General features: G+C 41.0%; 2 protein-coding genes and 1 non-coding gene across 4 annotated transcripts; all 3 read left to right on the top strand.

The window, feature by feature from the left end:
* Positions 1-757: 757 nt before the first annotated feature.
* Positions 758-11,363, top strand: LOC115735234 (PH, RCC1 and FYVE domains-containing protein 1). 2 transcript variants are annotated; one of them, XM_048284604.1, is made up of 10 exons: positions 1,795-1,917; positions 2,022-2,089; positions 2,687-2,773; positions 3,374-3,463; positions 4,489-4,569; positions 4,678-4,869; positions 4,954-7,092; positions 8,475-8,621; positions 9,896-10,281; positions 10,855-11,363. In XM_048284604.1, exons 4-10 carry the CDS (start codon positions 3,383-3,385, stop codon positions 10,970-10,972), a joined length of 3,144 nt encoding a protein of 1,047 aa, XP_048140561.1. In that variant the 5' UTR covers positions 1,795-1,917; positions 2,022-2,089; positions 2,687-2,773; positions 3,374-3,382; the 3' UTR covers positions 10,973-11,363. The 2 variants fall into 2 exon arrangements, with proteins under 2 accessions (XP_030522223.2, XP_048140561.1); XM_030666363.2 differs by lacking the exons at positions 1,795-1,917; positions 2,022-2,089 and adding an exon at positions 758-1,378.
* Positions 11,364-11,487: 124 nt separating this feature from the next.
* Positions 11,488-14,049, top strand: LOC125312436 (pentatricopeptide repeat-containing protein At5g27110). The gene has a single exon (XM_048284606.1). It carries the CDS (start codon positions 11,838-11,840, stop codon positions 13,908-13,910), a length of 2,073 nt encoding a protein of 690 aa, XP_048140563.1. The 5' UTR covers positions 11,488-11,837; the 3' UTR covers positions 13,911-14,049.
* Positions 14,050-14,082: 33 nt separating this feature from the next.
* On the top strand, positions 14,083-17,885 carry LOC115735547. Its single transcript, XR_007199611.1, has 3 exons — positions 14,083-14,309; positions 15,488-16,016; positions 17,173-17,885. It is a non-coding gene; the product is annotated as an uncharacterized LOC115735547 (transcript).
* The last annotated feature ends 71 nt before the right edge of the window (positions 17,886-17,956 follow it).

A 17,956-nucleotide genomic window follows, 5' to 3' on the forward strand; every position in this document is an offset into this window, starting at 1 on the left:
TGCCCCTCCCTGTTCAGGTACCATCTACAATGCATGGATCAATGAATGTAACTCAAAGACTCAAAACTCCCCTTTTCCACGTGGGATTCGATCCCTATCCCTCTTTTTCTCGGCGAGGCTTAAACGGGCTCGGCGCATCCGACAGTGCAGTGCTTCTGGTGCATCGGAAATAGGCAAGTTTTCTCATTTTCGAGTTCCGTAAAATTGTCTCGAGACACCCGCTAAATTCCGTCCCGAGTCTTTTTGTATCGTATAATGTCGGGTACGTATTATAAAGTTATTACATAACAAAAATCATATATACCTCCAGCGCGAATCTTCTCGAACATAAGAAGGTAATTATCGGCGAGTTCTCCCAATTCTCAACTTAGAATAACTCTATATTCCAGAGATGGATATGGCTGTGAGAAATTCACCCCGATTATCAACAGAAACACGTCAAACTATTAAGCATCGTATCCGGTTTCGCAGAACAGTTCTGATCAAGCAAGAGGGAAGATTTAACAGATAATCAAAGAGCACGCACTAGCGGGGTGAGCCGTCTCAATCGCTCATGTGCCACGTAAGCATGTTCTCCCAAGGATGATGTTTTGCTTTCAGTAATTTTAATAATCAAGATAATCAGGATACGGTTGAACTTGTTTAACGAAATCTTGAAGTGTCAAACTTTTTGGAAAAAAAAAAAGAAAAATCGTCGGGGCTTTTATACCACATGTCATCGCTTTTTCCACTGATTAGTCCAAATTCCCATTTTTTCGCCTTCACTTCTCGCTCTCTCTCAGCCAGAAAAAGAAAGTCTCAAAGCAGACATTTTTATTCTCTCTCTCTCTTCTCTCTCTCTCTCTGCAACTGATAATCCGGATCCTAATCTTTCTCTTTCATCCCACATTTTCTCGCTCCGAATCTCCCTCTCTCTCTCTCTCTCTGAGGCTGCTTGAGCTCGCCCAGCTTCTCGCTTCACCAGAATCAAAGGCCCCCATTCGGATTCCAGTTCCTCAGCCGATTCTTTGCTTGCCCCACGATCGCCTCGAAGCTTCTACTTCGGGAGGCGTCTTTCGCCTTTCCAGTCCGCGAGCTGAGCTGCGGACGCCAGTTTGACTTCGAGTCTAGCGACCCTTCGAGCGAGGGAATCGCGGGCAGACCGAGCGAGCGGCTGTTTTGGCGCTTGATTTGGCGATTGCTGTGGATTGGGATCCCGTTTGGCTTCATGAGGTTGGGGTTTATATGGGGCTTGCGGGTGGTGATGAGTGGGGGCTCAGTGGCCGTGAGGTAGATTCCGCGATTCACGGAGTGGTTGGGGTTTCTCGGGATGTCGAGGATCGATAGGATGGCTTCCGATCTTAGCAGGGCTGGGCCAATTGAGAGGGATATTGAGCAGGTAATTTGTCTACGATTCGTTTCAACGGTGTTTGATTTTCGAGCTGTGGAGCTGTACGTATTTGAACTGTAGACGAGTGTAATGTGTGAAGGTGCGGCGCTCGTGGTAGGCTTGTAGAACGCGCCTGTCAGTAAATTGTATTTCTTGTGCTCTTACTGTGTGAGGTGCCACATTGCTCACTGTTTGCTGTAAAGAATTGTTCGATTAGAATCGCTAGTGCAACCACTGGCAATCTTGTCAAATCTTAATGCAATAATTAAATGCCATGGTCACAGAGGGGAGTCTCTGTGTATGCACAAGAGCAAGCTGAAAATCTTTAAAAATAAGATCTGCATGCGCTTATTGCAACTGCAATAAAATTGTGATCAACTTTGTAATCATGTGGTAATGAACGGGTTTAGTTGAATGTTGGGAACTCTTCATTATCTATCATTTCACCTCTAAGGAAACTTCATTACCCTCTTTTGCTTATGTTATGATGGACTGGATCATGCTGCTAAGCATTGCATGGAAATACGAGGTTAAGGATTTGAATTGTGGTAATGAACATTTACTTCCTCGGATCAAGGCACTTAATTTCAGTCTTGAGAAATCCTGTCTTTTTAACTGCTTCTCACTATGGCCTTTCTTGGTAAACAAGCAGCTTTGGCATAGAGGGGGGTGAAGTTGTGGAGACTAAGCTGGTCCTTTTATTTGGGAGACTTTCTATATGTATTTTTACCTAGTGGACTCTTCAGTATCTGTTCTATATGTTCTTTCTTCTCTCTGTTTAAATCTGTTGATCATCTTTAGCCTCATTTATTTTCTGGCACATATAGCTATGCTATTTTATTTTTATTTTCTAAATCTCTTCATTGTATGAAATTCAGTCCTTGGGTCACACACCAGTCAAGTGCAAAAAATTCCCTTACTTGCAAGCATATTATTCTTCCTGTAATCTACTTTGCCTATTAGTAGGTTGAAGTTTAAATATTAGATGCAAATCTAGATTATCCCCAATTGGGAAAATCAATGCCTTTCAGTGATTATTTTCCGTAACCGCATTGTGATTAGCTTCATGTTGTCCGAGATCATAAAGTGGCAATTTCCTGTAGGCTTCTTGATGATGTATTCATATATTTTCAATAATTCACTATTAAACAAATGTTGGCTTTCTGTATCCTGTGAACTTACCTTGAACTCATCTTTTTTCCTTCTCCCTGCTTTGAATTTCCATGCTGTGCACTTGCTTTTGCCTGGTAATTTCATCCTGACCTGCAAATGTGCCGAATATACTTAAGTTAGGTTGTTGCTGGATCTTTATAATAGGCAATTACTGCATTGAAGAAAGGTGCTTACTTGCTTAAGTATGGAAGGAGAGGAAAGCCCAAGTTCTGCCCCTTCCGGCTCTCTAATGTAAGTTTTGTTTATAAAACATGCAATGGCGCCCTTAGAGTGTGTCGTTGTGCTTAGTTGCATTGCTCTTACGTCATTTGTCTTAGTGGCAGAAACCATGTGCTTCCAATTCGTGCTTGTGCTCTTTTTCTTTTCTTTATTTTTGCGCTTTTTTCTTTTGGGGTGGGGCAATCCCTACCGATGTGCCAAGAAATGAAATAAAAGGTTTAAAGGGGCTGATTGATGGATAATTTCCAGATTTGAAAGCATAGCAAAATTCGTTTTCTACATTCAACCAACCATGGCCATTCAGATTGAAGAGTTGGGTTGGGTGAGATGTTATTGTTGAACTTGTAGATAGATGCTTTTGTAGGGGAAGTCTTGGTGTGCTGTTCTACACCGTTAATCCTCATGAGAGGTCCATGGTATAGCCATTTCTTTTCGTAGGTGACAGCACATCTCATAAATGATAGTATAAGCATCTTTTCGCCAATCGTGCTCGTCTACTTGCTAAGTTGCTTGTGCACTGTTAGTGTGGTCCTTGGTTTACTGTAGTTTAAACTGAACCGATTTGTGAGGCTATCCTTTTAAGAAGTGGTTGAATTATATCGTTGCTTTCAGGACGAGTCCATGTTGATATGGTTCTCTGGAAAGGAGGAGAAACACCTGAAGTTAAGCCATGTTGACAGAATCATATCGGGCCAGCGGACTGTAAGTTTCTCATTCTGAGAAGAAGCAACCACTGGAATGTGATTATGGGGTCTCATATGGTGTTCCCCCCATGGTGGAATAGATAGTGATGCAAATGTTTCAAGTTCCCAGTATATAGTCAGCTCAATATGTGTTTCTGCTATTCCGACCAAAAAAAAAAAATATGTGTTTCTGCTAAACTGGGTTAGTAGTAAAATCCACTTCAATGCAAAGACTGATACATTTCACAAATTATTATCTGTTTACACTCGCCATTTGCTTATGAGTTATGATACTTAAATTTAGAGTACACCGGTTGCACTTATTTCCCACTTCTACTATATGGTTTTTACTGCATTTAGCAACATTAGATGCTCTTCACTTGAGTATGGGATACATATGACAATATTGTAGAGTAGAGTATGTGGATTTAACATCCATCCAGGATTAAGGTTCAACATCCAATCAACATTGTTTACATGAGTGCAAATTTGTGGACACTATTCTAAAGATCAAAGATAGGCTTGACGTCTTGGAGAGTCAATTAATGGGTGGATGATGCCAATGTGGCGTGTGCTTAGTTCTGTTTGGATGAATTCATAGGAGTCAGAAAAATAATGTATGAGGACCACAGAAATCCTCTAGGTAATGGTTAGACGAGCTAGTTGAAAAAGAAGATTTTAGATAGGCGTTTTATTGTTGATATAGTACCAACATGTTGCCAAAAATTCAATACCTGCTATATATTTTGCATCGCCTCTCTTGTATCTGTCATGCTAGGGAAGCTTTAGCTGTGGGCCTTGAATGGTATTGAAGGCCTTGTTTGGTGAAATTCTGCATAATTATGGTGTATTGTTTATGACTTAATTGTATCCTGAAGAAGTATATCACCAAGAGATGGCAATTGATGTCACCTGCTGTTGATTGTGGGGCTTTGCATTGTAGCTTATATTGATTTACATTGTTCAAATCTTTTCTTGACACCTGTACCTTTAGTTTTTTTTTTTCCTTCCTGTGCATCAAAGATATCAATTTGTTTTCTACAGCCAATCTTTCAAAGGTATCCTCGACCAGAGAAAGAGTATCAGTCATTTTCGCTAATTTACAGTGACAGGTCATTGGATCTGGTAAGGGCTGCTTCATGAATGCATTCCTTCCATATCATATCTTTCTGTTTTTGGCTGCATCTGTTTTGAATATCTAAAAGAACCCCTCTATGTCATTTTTGGAATAAGATTTGCAAGGACAAAGATGAAGCCGAGGCATGGTTCAGTGGCTTGAAAGCATTAATTTCCCGATGCCGTCATAGGAAAGTTAGAACAGAATCAAGAAGTGATGGAATTCCATCTGAAGCAACTAGTCCTAGAACATATACAAGAAGTTCTCCTCTAAATTCTCCGTTTGGGAGTAATGATAGCGTGCAGAAGGTATTCCTATATAGCTGTATTGTGCACAATTCTTGTCTCATCTTAATCTGAAAGTTCCATATTAATAGACTTTCAATGTTTCAGGATAGCGGTGACCACATTCGGCTCCAAAGTCCATTTGGAAGTCCTCCTAAGAATGGTCTGGATAAGGCATTTTCTGATGTGATACTGTATGCAGTTCCTCCCAAAAGTTTCTTTCCCTCAGATTCAGCGAGTGGTTCTGTTCATTCTTTGTCATCAGGGGGCTCGGATAGCATACATGGTCAGATGAGGCCACCGAATGTGGATGCTTTCAGAGTTAGTTTATCAAGTGCTGTAAGTTCTTCGAGTCAAGGTTCTGGTCATGATGAAGGTGATGCTATGGGAGATGTTTTTATTTGGGGGGAATGCACAGGAGATGGTGTTCTTGGTGGTGGGCTTCATAGATTGGGAAGTAATGTTGGAGTGAAAATGGATTCCTTGCTTCCAAAGCCCTTGGAGTCTGCAGTAGTACTTGATGTTCAGAATATTGCTTGTGGTGGAAGACATGCTGCTTTAGTGACCAAGCAAGGAGAGATCTTTTCCTGGGGGGAGGAATGGGGTGGGAGACTTGGGCATGGCGTGGATTCTGATGTTTTGCATCCAAAGCTAATAGATGCCCTGAGCAATACAAATATTGAATTGGTAGCATGTGGTGAGTATCATACATGCGCCGTGACTCTTTCTGGTGATCTATACACTTGGGGTGATGGAGCTTATAACTTTGGTCTTCTTGGGCATGGGAATGAAGTGAGCCACTGGGTACCAAAAAGAGTGAATGGACCCTTGGAAGGTATACATGTCTCATCCATCTCCTGTGGTCTTTGGCACACTGCAGTTGTCACTTCTGCTGGCCAGTTGTTTACTTTTGGTGATGGCACCTTTGGTGTTCTGGGCCATGGAGATCGAAAAAGTGTATCAACACCAAAGGAAGTGGAGTCCCTTAAAGGGCTTCGCACTGTTCGAGCTGCTTGTGGTGTTTGGCATACAGCTGCAGTAGTGGAAGTCATGGTTGGTAATTCCAGTTCCAGCAACTGCTCGTTGGGAAAGCTGTTTACATGGGGAGATGGAGATAAAGGGCGACTTGGACATGGTGACAAAGAAGCGAAACTCGTGCCTACTTGTGTTGCTGCTCTTGTTGAACCCAACTTTTGTCAAGTTGCTTGCGGACATAGCCTAACTGCTGCTCTCGCAACCTCAGGTCACATCTACACCATGGGCAGTCCTGTTTATGGTCAGTTAGGAAATCCTCACGCTGATGGAAAGCTTCCAACCCGTGTCGAAGGTAAGCTCTCCAAGAGTTTTGTCGAGGAGATAGCATGTGGCGCTTATCATGTTGCCATTTTGACTTCAAGGACTGAAGTCTACACATGGGGTAAAGGAGCTAATGGTCGACTAGGCCATGGGGATACGGATGATAGAAATTCTCCGACCTTAGTTGAGGCCCTTAAAGACAAGCAAGTTAAAAGCATTGCTTGTGGGACTAATTTTACGGCTGCTATTTGCCTTCACAAATGGATCTCTGGCATTGACCAGTCTATGTGTTCAGGCTGTCGCCTGCCATTCAATTTCAAAAGGAAACGACACAATTGCTATAACTGCGGACTTGTCTTCTGTCATTCATGCACTAGTAAGAAGTCTATGAAGGCTTGTATGGCACCGAATCCTAACAAACCTTATCGGGTCTGTGATGGTTGTTATAGCAAACTGAGGAAGACCATTGAGAATGATGGTTCATCTCATTCGTCTGTCAGTAGAAGAGGTGTTTTAAATCAGCAACCGAATGAGACAACCGATAAAGACGAGAAGTTTGATTCCAAATCTCGCTCACAACTTGCTAGATTGTCCTCAATGGAGTACTTAAAGCCTGTTGAAAGCCGAACAGCCAAGAGAAATAAAAGGCTAGAATTTAACAGTAGTCGTGTCTCGCCTGTGCCAAGCAATGGTTCCCAGTGGGGTGGACTTAATATCTCAAAATCATTTAATCCGGTATTTGGCTCGTCCAAGAAATTCTTCTCTGCTTCTGTTCCTGGATCAAGGATAGTATCTCGGGCAACCTCTCCAATTTCAAGACGACCCAGCCCACCTCGGTCCACAACACCAACCCCAACCCTTTCAGGGCTTGCCTCCCCAAAGATTGCTGTAAATGATACAAAAAGGACAAACGATAGTCTGAACGAAGAGGTGCTTAAACTTAGAGTGCAGGTATGCTGTAATTGTTTACTTACAGATTTGTTGATAATAATTGTAGTGAGTATTAATTGGAAAGATAAATTTTCTGCTTGATTTTGGGAGGGCTCAAACTCATGGTATGTTTGGCCATCAATAGGTCTGTGTTGATTTCAGATTGCCATCTATTCTTAATTTTTAGTACAGACTGCCTTATTTTTTAAAAAATTATCAAAGTTGAACAAAAAAAAAGATAATACATTTGTGCTCTGAATCTATTCCATAATCTCAATTGTCTCAAGGGGTAATACATTTTTTCTTGAGTTTTGAGATTTGTCTTGCTTGTGCCCAATGGATTCCACCACAATTTACTGGAACTATCTCAAACCTCTCTGGATGAGAATACTTCCATTCAAATAAGTTGATATGTACACACATCAGCTCTCCTGAATGCTATTCAGGTGCTTTTCATTGAAACCATGGCCACTGCTGTGCCTCAGAATTTCATAAAATCAGAGAGGATTCCTTTAGTTTGTGATTGTGGCAGAAATGAACTGTTATAAAGATATCGGACTTATTCCCAATACAGGAAGAATGAAGAGAAAGATTACACGGAGACAGCATGCACATTTGTCATGTTGACGAGTCTAAATCTCCTCCACTATCTGGTTGTGATTTTTGCAAATACCTGTATTTAAATTAATGAGATGGGATTTGCGAGCTTACTGTGTTATACATGAGCTCTAGAATACTTATTTGATCCTTTATTCCCCATTTCTCATGGCATCAACAAATAACTGTTCAGAAATTTTCTAAAATGCTAATACATGTATTTGAAGGTACTTTGATCAAAGTGCATTGTGCTTTAAATTTATCAATAGTAGTATGAGTCTATGAGAAACGGATAGTAAAGTTTTTTCTCAAATTTCCTGATGGTGCCAGATGGATGAGTAAACTGACATGAAATCTTCGATATGAAACATAAAAAACACAAGTGTCAATTAGAAATCTAAGTGAAGTTCTGAACGACAAGTGTACTTTAATCTCTCGGTATCTTCAGTTGTGCTCCAAATGTGGGAAATATATTGATATCTTCATTATATGCACTTGAGAGGCCGCCACATAATTTGGGAGAGATCCAAGGGATGGGACAAGTTAGTTTGTTTCTCAATGATGTATCAACAAATTTAACAGGAAGTTATTGTTAGTTATTTTCTTAGCGATGTGGATGCTAGAACCCATCTAATCCTCCAAAAGAGATGGTGGCTGCTTCTCAAGAGGTTAAATTGAGGAAGATCCTATTCCTTTTTGTTAGCCATTTTGTGTGATGCTGCTGATGCCTAGTTTATCGTCCTTGAAGGGTAAGATAATCAATATCATCTTCTGGCATTTTGCTGAACCAAAATTTTACCCTGTAGGTGGAAAATCTCACCCGCAAGACCCAACTCCAAGAGGTTGAGCTGGAAAGGACAACTAAACAGCTGAAGGAGGCAATAGCTTTTGCTGCGGATGAGACTGCAAAATGCAAGGCAGCAAAAGAAGTGATCAAATCACTTACTGCCCAAGTAAGTCAGCAGTTATTTGGGTGTAGTTGTCTATAAGATGGGCTACTGCTAGGATATTGATCTTGGAACTCTAGATAATGATGGAGTTGAGTTTGTCTCTATTCTTTGTCCTAATTTAATGAGGTTTCAAAACTTGTTTACGTCTGCTTCATTGATATGATGGAGCATTCTTCTGCCTTTTCGTGTAAGATGCCAACTTTTGATCATTGTAGTAATGTTTTCGACTGCTGTGTATATTCCGATAAGATGTCCGGTACTTGTTAGATGTTTCAGTCATCATGCTGGAGGTCTACTGAATATTTCTAGTTTAGCTTTATAGCTGCCCAATTTGAAAGGTAAAACAGTAAGTCGAATGCACTTCCAGTACATAATCTTTTGAATCTGCAAATTTATGGGCTTGGCTATTAGACGTTAGTACTGTCAAAATGGGTCACAGACCTATTTTTAAACTCATATTAGATGGGCAGTCATTAAAATGGTTAGCTAGGTTCAATAAACGGGTTATAAATGGGTTTAGAATGGCAATGCCCAAAATAAAATGGGTGTTGAATGGGTTCAAGTTTACTCAAACTCAACTCACCTTTGTGACTCTCTTCACCCTCTATGAGAAGATAATGGATTCCTTGGACTGTTCCAAGTTCATAGAAGTCTTGGTGGGCCCGCAAGATGGACCCGACTTCATCCTTATTAAATATCAAGACGGCTTCTATTTTTTCCCTACTATATTTTATTTTTATTAATCTTGTATGTTTCGTCTGTTGGTTATTAGAGTATATCTTTCCTTGGTTGCATTTAGCATTTTTATTTTATTGAATATTCTAATATTAGTTCTTGTCATTTTGCAATCCACGGTCAGCATAAATCATCTTCTTCAATATTCCATTTGATTAAAATTTCAATTCTTCCTCGTTATTTGTTGCTGTAATTTTATAAGTTCACTATCAAGTACTAATTCTCTTATTCTTCATTGTGAATCAATACAAAAATTGAAAATTCTATACAATGCTGAAGCCAATCTTTAGTATCTTATAGTTGAAATAGCGATTTTACCCAAATAACGTATACACGGGAAGAGCTTAAAGTGGGTTAACTAGGTGGGTACGGATTTTCATAGGTTGGATTAAATATGAAAGTATTTTAGTAAATGGATCGTTAGTCATCCATTGCTCTTCAGCTGTGGCCATGCGTTTTCACCCTTAGTGGAATTCTCTCTCAGCAGTTTTTGATTCAGAGTTTCCTACTTATGTTTTCATTGTTTTATACATTTTGAACAGTTGAAAGACATGGCTGAAAGGCTGCCAGTGGGAATTGCCCGAAATGTTAGATCCCCCATTTCTACTTCGTTGGTCTCACCTCCTGCTTCTGATGACACTTGCCATACTTCTATGGACCGGTTGAATGGTCAGATCACATCTCAAGAGCCTGATTTAAACCTATCAAACAGTGGTATTCTTCCTAATGGGTCAAGCACCACAAGTAATCACAGTTCAAGTCATAGCAGACAAGTGAATCCAGAAGCAGTTAGTAGAAACGGCATTAGAGCTAAAGAAAGTGAATCTCGTCCTGATAGCGAATGGGTTGAGCAAGATGAGCCTGGTGTCTATATAACGTTTACCTCCCTGCCAGGAGGTGCCAAGGATCTAAAGCGAGTTCGCTTCAGGTACCTTTTTCATTTTATTTATGGAAGCAGCCTCTTATTCTATGCCTTTAGCATAGGAAAGCGCCATTGAGGATCTATTTGTTTTGCAGAAAACGAATGATTTGGAAAATGTTTTTCTAAAAGTGATCGCTTATATCACTTAAAAAAAATGGAGGGACGAAAAATAAATGTTGTCAATAATGTAATTTTTTTTTTCATTGACTAATTATTTCAAGCCATACAAGCTATCATTCTTAGGAAAATCTTTTTCAAATTGTTCCGGCGAAACAAACGGAGTGCGTATGTTTTAATCTGCGCATCCTAGTTATGCAGTCAGCTTAAATCCGGTTTGCAGCTTAGTTCAGAAAACAATATAATTCCTTGGTTCTTTTGGACGTGAAGTTCCTGCTCATAGAATGGAACCCTCTTAAAGAAGGCGTCTGTCTCCTTTTTGAAGTAGGGATTCTCGTTAAAGAGTAGATCCCGTAGTTCTTTACCCTGTTGCCTGCTCCTATTGTTATAAATGAATTATCATCTTCTTGATAATCTGCCCTTCTGGATGTTCAAGGACTGAACTATTATATTTCTATGCAGTCGCAAGCGGTTTAGTGAGAAACAAGCGGAACAATGGTGGGCAGAGAACCGGGAAAGGGTATACAAACAATACAATGTGATCGACAAATCAAGCATTGGTGCTGTGAGTGAGGACTAGACTCACTGAGACACAGATGTCCATTAATCACGTGTAAATGAGATGGTCTTTCCCCGAAGTTTAGCTGCATTTAGGTCATTTTCATCGGCACAAATTGGCTCTCTTATTGTACATAGAGTGCCAATCATAACCGGTCGGTATAGAGGCAAGATTTAGAGGGGGGGTTTGGTTTGTGTTTTGGTTTTGGTTTTCCTTTGCTGATGCATCTTTTGTCCTACAAGTTCTTTACCTGGGTCACCGAGATATATTTTTTCCCCCTCTAGTGTGAGGTTCCTTGGGGTGGAGGGTTGAGAATTGTAAATTCTTGGTAGTTGCTGGCTCTTATTGTAAAGCAGCTACTGTGTATATTCAGAAGGAAATATATCTGAAGAAATTGATGTTTCTTGGCTCATATATATTTAGTTTCGCCTCCTGTGTGTGCTTTGCTTATGTCTTTGAACCCATCTACCCAATTCCTGAGTGCTTGATGTTTTTTATTTGGAAGTGGATCAGAGGTGTCTTAGTTTAGTTGTCGATGTTCGGTTATCTACTCTAATTCATAAATTTGAAGTGTTGGGATTGCTGTCCATTGGTCTCTTGATCTCATCTTTGCTGGAGGTTATCTGTATGTACTACCATTTATCAGATATCATTCAGGGAAATTTGATGGTCAATTCGAACTGATCACTTTCTGTATTAGCGGGAAGTCGAACATGAATCCGAACTAATCACACTCAACCTCTTCAGTTGGTCAATCTGTCGCGAAATTTTGTAACAAAACAAGAATTATATAACGAAGATTGTACTCTGAAGCAACTCCTCGTACCTCGCGATTCTTCATGTGAACCTCCGACGCTGTTCATGCACTCCGTATAGCCACTTTGGAATGGTGATCAGAAGATTATCGGCTCTCTTGAGAGCATGCACTTCGTTGACCCGGGGCAAAGTCATTCATCAGAAGGTAATATCTCTGGGCCTTCGTAATGACGCCGCCTTGTGCAAAGACCTCGTAAACTTCTACTTCTCCTGCCATTCATGCCACACTGCGAAGCTCGTGTTTCGCACCGCTGAGGTTCCGTCAGACGTGTCGGTCTGGAATTGCCTCATGGCTGCTTTCGCCAAGAACCGCATGTTCTTTGAAGCCCTTGACCTTTTTCAAGAGTTGTTGGTCGACCCATTGGTGGAACCGGATGTTTATACGTACCCAAGTGTTTTGAAGGCGTGTGGCGGTTTGGGAAGAGCTGGTTCCGGCCAAATGATTCATTGTGGATTGTTGAAGACTGGGTTTCTTTTGGATGTGGTCGTCGCCAGCTCTGCTGTGAGCATGTATGCGAAATGCAATATGTTTCAACAAGCGACCTGGCTGTTCGATGAAATGGCGGAGAGAGATGTGGCGTGTTGGAATGCTGTGATTTCTTGTTATTATCAAGATGGGCAAGCGGAGAAGGCTTTGGAATATTTCGAAAGAATGAAAGATGCTGGGTTTGAGCCTAATTCAGTGACTCTGACCACTGCAATCAGTTCGTGTGCTCGGCTTGTGGACCTAGAAAGAGGGAGGAAGATTCACGAGGAGTTGGTCAAAAGTCGATTTAAAGTTGACGGTTTTGTCTACTCTGCTCTTGTCGACATGTACGGCAAATGTGGATACTTAGAGACCGCTAGAGAGATATTCGAACAAATTCCTCAGAAGAATGTGGTTGCCTGGAATGCAATGATCACGGGATTTAGACTAAAGGGTGATAGTGGATCCTGCATTGAACTCTTTAAAAGGATGATCGAAGGAGGAGTTAAAGCATCGTTGACTACCTTAAGCAGTGTGCTTGCAGCTTGTTCAAGGTCAGCCCACCTGCTACATGGAAGATTCGTGCATGGTTATATAATCAGAAGTGAAATCGAGGTTGATATCTTTGTCACCTGTTCACTTATAGATTTATATTTTAATTGTGGAAGGGTTACTTTGGCAGAAAATTTATTTAGGGATATGGAAAAGACGAATATTATCTCTTGGAACGTTATGATGTCAGGATATCTGAAGGTAGGCAATTACTTTGAGGCTCTTCGCATGTTTGATGAAGTGAAAACAGCTCGTGTTGCACCAGATGCTATCACTTTCACTAGCATCCTGTCGGTTTGTTCCCAGCTGGCAAGCTTAGAAAAAGGTAAGGAGATCCACAATTCTGTGGTGGAGAGTAAGTTTAGCAAAAATGAGATAGTCATGGGAGCGCTTCTTGATATGTATGCTAAATGCGGTGCTGTGGATGAAGCTATTCAAGTTTTCAAGCAATTACCAAAGAGGGATCTGATGTCATGGACTTCTATGATCACTGCTTATGGGTCCCATGGTCAAGCTTTTGAAGCTCTGAATCTTTTTGCTAAAATGAAGCAATCCAATGTTGAGCCAGATCAGGTTACTTTCCTTGCCGTATTATCAGCTTGTAGCCATGCTGGACTGGTCGATCAAGGTTCTTACTATTTTGACAAGATGGTCAATGTGCATGGTATTAAACCCGGCATTGAACATTATGCTTGTCTGATAGATCTCCTTGGACGTGCTGGAAGATTACACGAGGCTTACAGATTCCTGCAAAGAGCCCCGGAAGTTTCTGGAAATCTTGAATTGTTAAGCACTCTGTTCTCAGGATGCTGTTTGCACAGAGATCTCGAATTAGGAGAGGAAATTGCGAATGCTGTTGCTAAAACAAATCCAGATGAATCGTTTAGTTATGTCATGTTATCAAACTTATATGCTTCTGCCAAGAGATGGGATAGAGTACGTGAGGTGAGATCAAAAATGAAAGAATTGGGATTGAAGAAGAATCCTGGATGTAGCTGGATTGAGATTGACCAGAGGATTCAATCTTTCTTTGTGGAAGATAAGTCAGTCCCGCTAGCTGAAAAGGTGTATGACTGTCTCATGCTTCTTAGTAGTCAAATGGAAGAGGATGAATTTGCTCCATGATGAGATAATTTTCATGCAGAATCTGGCTTCTAATTGTGCATTTTAAGACAAGACTTAGTGGACAATTACTCCCATTCTTCCTTTTGGAAGACTTGGTGGTAGATCAAGGAGGGTATTTAAGTTTTTTGTCACAGTTAAAACAAACTGCAACAATTATATTAAGGAGATTGTCTTGGCAGTGCTTACAGTTTTTCTTCTGGTTACACTAACATCAGCCTTTCCAGAAGGACAATTAATAACAGCAGCATTATAGATTAGTTCTGCCGCAACAGAGGACAACCAAGGGATTCTATTCATCACAGGAGTCTCACAAGTGGTTATTTTTTGGAGACTGTCGTGCCTAAATGCGAGAGCACCTACTGCAAATTGACCATGGAGAATTAAGACTGCAAAGAAAAGGTGAGAAATCTTGAATATTACTTGCACAGCAGTAAGTTACTTCTCAGAATGAGTTCTAACCACGTGGGAAACACTGGTTGTCAACTGGATTTCATTTTGTGGAAAAGCCCTTTAGAACTGCTTTTGAAGTTAAAATTAACAGGGTATTAGAAGAGAAAATACTATTTCACAAAAAGCTTAAGAATTTTTCAATAGCTCCTGAGTCCTGTTCTTAGAAAAAACCATAATTTTCCTCCTTCCGCATCGAGTTTTTTGTATCAAAATAAAGGAAGGAGGGCATTGTAAAAGAAAATTTCATTCTCTGTTCCACTAATTTAGGATTTTTCTGCCTCTGGACTTGAAACAGCACAAAGCAGCTTCTTAACCTGCTGCAGTCCTGACAGAATGTCACCTATCTTGGCGCTATTCTCATCACCTTCAAAATTTGAACTAGTAATGCACCATTTAGCAATTTCACCAAATTTTGGCAAGGCCCTTATCTTGCTATTTTCAGGAGGATTACCCAACCTTCCGTCTAAGCAGTCCTGGCCATCAACAAGCTCATCAATCTCTTCACAGCTCCTCAAATTTCTATTCTCCAGAGGCTCCCCTCTTAGAAGCTCCAGCATCAATAGCTTAAGACTCTGCATGTCTTCTGTCATTACTATTAGTTCTTCATCATCACTTCCATCAAAACAATTGGCAGAACTGAAACCACCCAGCTTTGCATTGCATAACTCATCAAGTAAAATGTTATCAGATGTTATGTTGCCCTGACATACTGGTGGATTATGTGCATGTGCATGTGCAGCATTTGGATTGCCGAGGATATCTGCATTGCTATCATTAACCTCTTCTCCCAGTCTATTGTTTCTCCTCTCTCTCTCTCAAGTTATAGCTCAGACATCCCCTACCCATGAACTCAAAGACCATACATCGACTCTGAAATCTGTGCCTGGTATGGCCCATCAAGGAAATTATGTATGGCGATAAGAAGTTTTGAGCAATATTTCTTCTTCTAGTTCTGAATAACAGGCCGAGTTCTTGAAAACTTGAATCGCCAAGAGACATCCATCCATGAGAACTGCTTTATACACTACTGCCAAAGGCCCCTCGCCAATCCAATTTTCCTCCCTAATAAACCTGTTTGCATTAAGTAGGAGGTCCCCATTAGCATGCTTTTGTTTTCTTTGATGAAGGAAAAGAGCAATGATGGCAATGGACAAGCTAGATGCTAGTGCCACCAAGATAACGACAATGACAAACACCGGTGGTCGGTTTCCAGGCTCAGCTGGCGAGGATATATAATATTCTGCCGACCAACCTTCCCCTCCCTCCATCTGAGTGGTGAATGCTATTACGACCTCACCAATCAAGTTAATATGTGGGAGATCAGCAGCAGGATAAGATCCTGCAAAGTTGGCCATCTGATGAGTGGAGTCACTGAAAATGGCAATGAAATCCAAATCTCGAGTGACAAAAATGCGTGTGAAGTTCAAGGAAACTCGAGTTCCTGGTTTTCCATGGAGGACCCATCTGCAATTGATGCCTTGTACATAGGATGAAGTTCCAACCAAACCAAATCATATGATTCCAGAACGGGTGTAAACATCTTCCTTCCCGTTGCAAAGTCCTGAAAATTTTGGATTATTTCAGGTACATTTTCCAGGAAGAAAGAAGATGAAATCATAATTAAAGAGGGTGAATTGGATCTGCTTTACCTGCCATGTAAGTGAGCTCCCACCCTCTTTAATCCAAAGGACACATAATCACCACTTATAAATTGGATGGAAGCTTTTGGGCAATTCTTGAATGAATTTGTAGTTTGCGAGTTAGTTACTTTACATTGCATCTTGCTGGCATCTGCGGGGCAAATTCTGAGATTATTATCACTATCTGCTGCCACTGCAATATATTCAAAATTGAAACTTATGAACTTTGCATTGGGCCACCAGATTTCCCAAAGACACTTCTGATTGGGCATATGTGGCTGCAAACCATCACTGTGATTAACAACAATTCCTGTCCTCAAGTACCCTTTAGACAGTTTCAAGATGACTGGATCAACACTGCAGGCTTCTGCATCAGGAAAGTTTCAAGTTAGAAGTTCCCTAAAAATTCGAAGAGGTGGGACTTGTGTACCAAGATAGGAATATTATCCTCATGGTTTCTAAGACCTCATGAATGCGTAAAAAATAAATATATCTCATATGATTGTGGGATTGAATCTCAATTCCCACCTAATAAGTAATGTCCCAGGAGAATGGAGAACTAACTGTTCTGGATGACTTGTTCTTCTGCCTTCTAGCCTTTTTCATACAGAAAAAAGAGGCTACGCAGAGAGGAGAAGAAGAGATGGTGGGACACGGCTAAAACTTTCTAGTGTGGATCAGTTTGTACCGGCTGGAATTTCTTCATCAGACCGTTTGTTAAGGACAGAATCTTTTGCATATGGATTAGAGATAATGATAACCAATGTTACTCTTTTGCATATGAATTAGAGATAGTGATAACCAATGTTACTCTATGTTAATGTCTACTTTTCCCCCTCAACAATTCTGCACTGCATTGTTTACATTACCTGGGGGTTTCAATGCACAATTCCTGATGTTCTGGTCCCAAAGATACTGAAGAAGATATCTATGGCCATTTAGACCAACCGCATTAAAACTGACATTTCTCACTGCATCAACATATAAAGGAGGATGACTGTCCTCTGTCAAATTGAGATGCACACAGACTGCTAATCGTGTTTGTTTTCCCATTCCCACCACCGCTTATGCATCCTCTTCCGTCTCCATTAGTAACTTGATCTGCTATTTTTGCCAGCATGTATCCGACCATGCTGTCCACCTTCTCATTTCCAATCGGTAGCCCTTGCTAGGAACTTACTTGTAAGAGCCTCGAGCACTGGTCGCCTTCTTTGCGCGGGGCCCAAGTCCAGGCCATAGTAATCACCTCTTCTACAGAGATATTGACCAGTAAATGGCCGCTGCATGGATCAGTGAATTCGTCCGGATCTTTTCCCTGAACAAAGATCACACAATCAGAGAAGAGTGCAAGGTAAATGCCGTTCTCACTCGCTTCGAAGGCATGAGTGCAACTCAAGCTCCCGTTAGGCCCATCAATGGCAGTGCCATCAAAAACCGCTTGTCCGATCTCGATCACCCGTTCTCGTGTCATGTTCTGAGAAAATCCCCATGTAAGAGCATTTGGAGCCCACACTCAACGTGTCCGTGACCGGAGAGTAGGAGTTGTCTCTGTACTGCCTGACCATATCCCTCCAGTTTCCTAGTGTTGGTACTTCATACTTCTGAACTGACGAGTATCTGGAGGAAGTTAGAGAATTAATGGCATTTATTATGATTGCTTGATCAGATTCTCGCCATTGAGGACCAAACCACAAAAGAGAGACAGCGACTGGTTCTGTCATGATCTTGCCTCCACTATAAGAGAGGCCATAGAAGCTATCATCTTGAGATAGACAAGGAAACTTGGGTAGCAGTTAGGAAAGTAGGGTAACTATGAAAATGCCCACCATTTGTTAGGCTATGTACTTACAGTAGAAGTTAACTGAGTTTGAGAAGATGAATGTGTCGAAAACCAAGTTAGCGTTCTCGGTTTTGAACTAAATAGCGCAGCGGCCATCCTGTTGCTGGAGTAAAAGA

Source organism: Rhodamnia argentea, chromosome 8, assembly GCF_020921035.1.
Source record: "Rhodamnia argentea isolate NSW1041297 chromosome 8, ASM2092103v1, whole genome shotgun sequence".
Lineage (NCBI taxonomy): Eukaryota > Viridiplantae > Streptophyta > Magnoliopsida > Myrtales > Myrtaceae > Rhodamnia > Rhodamnia argentea.

What these genes read in the sequence shown, in the direction of transcription:
- LOC115735234 (XM_030666363.2), top strand. Translation starts at nt 1,310, where the DNA reads ATGTCGAGGATCGATAGGATGGCTTCCGATCTTAGCAGGGCTGGGCCA. An exon ending in TGCTTAAACTTAGAGTGCAG is followed by an intron (nt 7,093 to 8,474) that starts GTATGCTGTAAT and finishes TTTACCCTGTAG; the next exon opens with GTGGAAAATCTCACCCGCAA. An exon ending in CTAAAGCGAGTTCGCTTCAG is followed by an intron (nt 10,282 to 10,854) that starts GTACCTTTTTCA and finishes ATTTCTATGCAG; the next exon opens with TCGCAAGCGGTTTAGTGAGA.
- LOC125312436 (XM_048284606.1), top strand. Translation starts at nt 11,838, where the DNA reads ATGGTGATCAGAAGATTATCGGCTCTCTTGAGAGCATGCACTTCGTTG.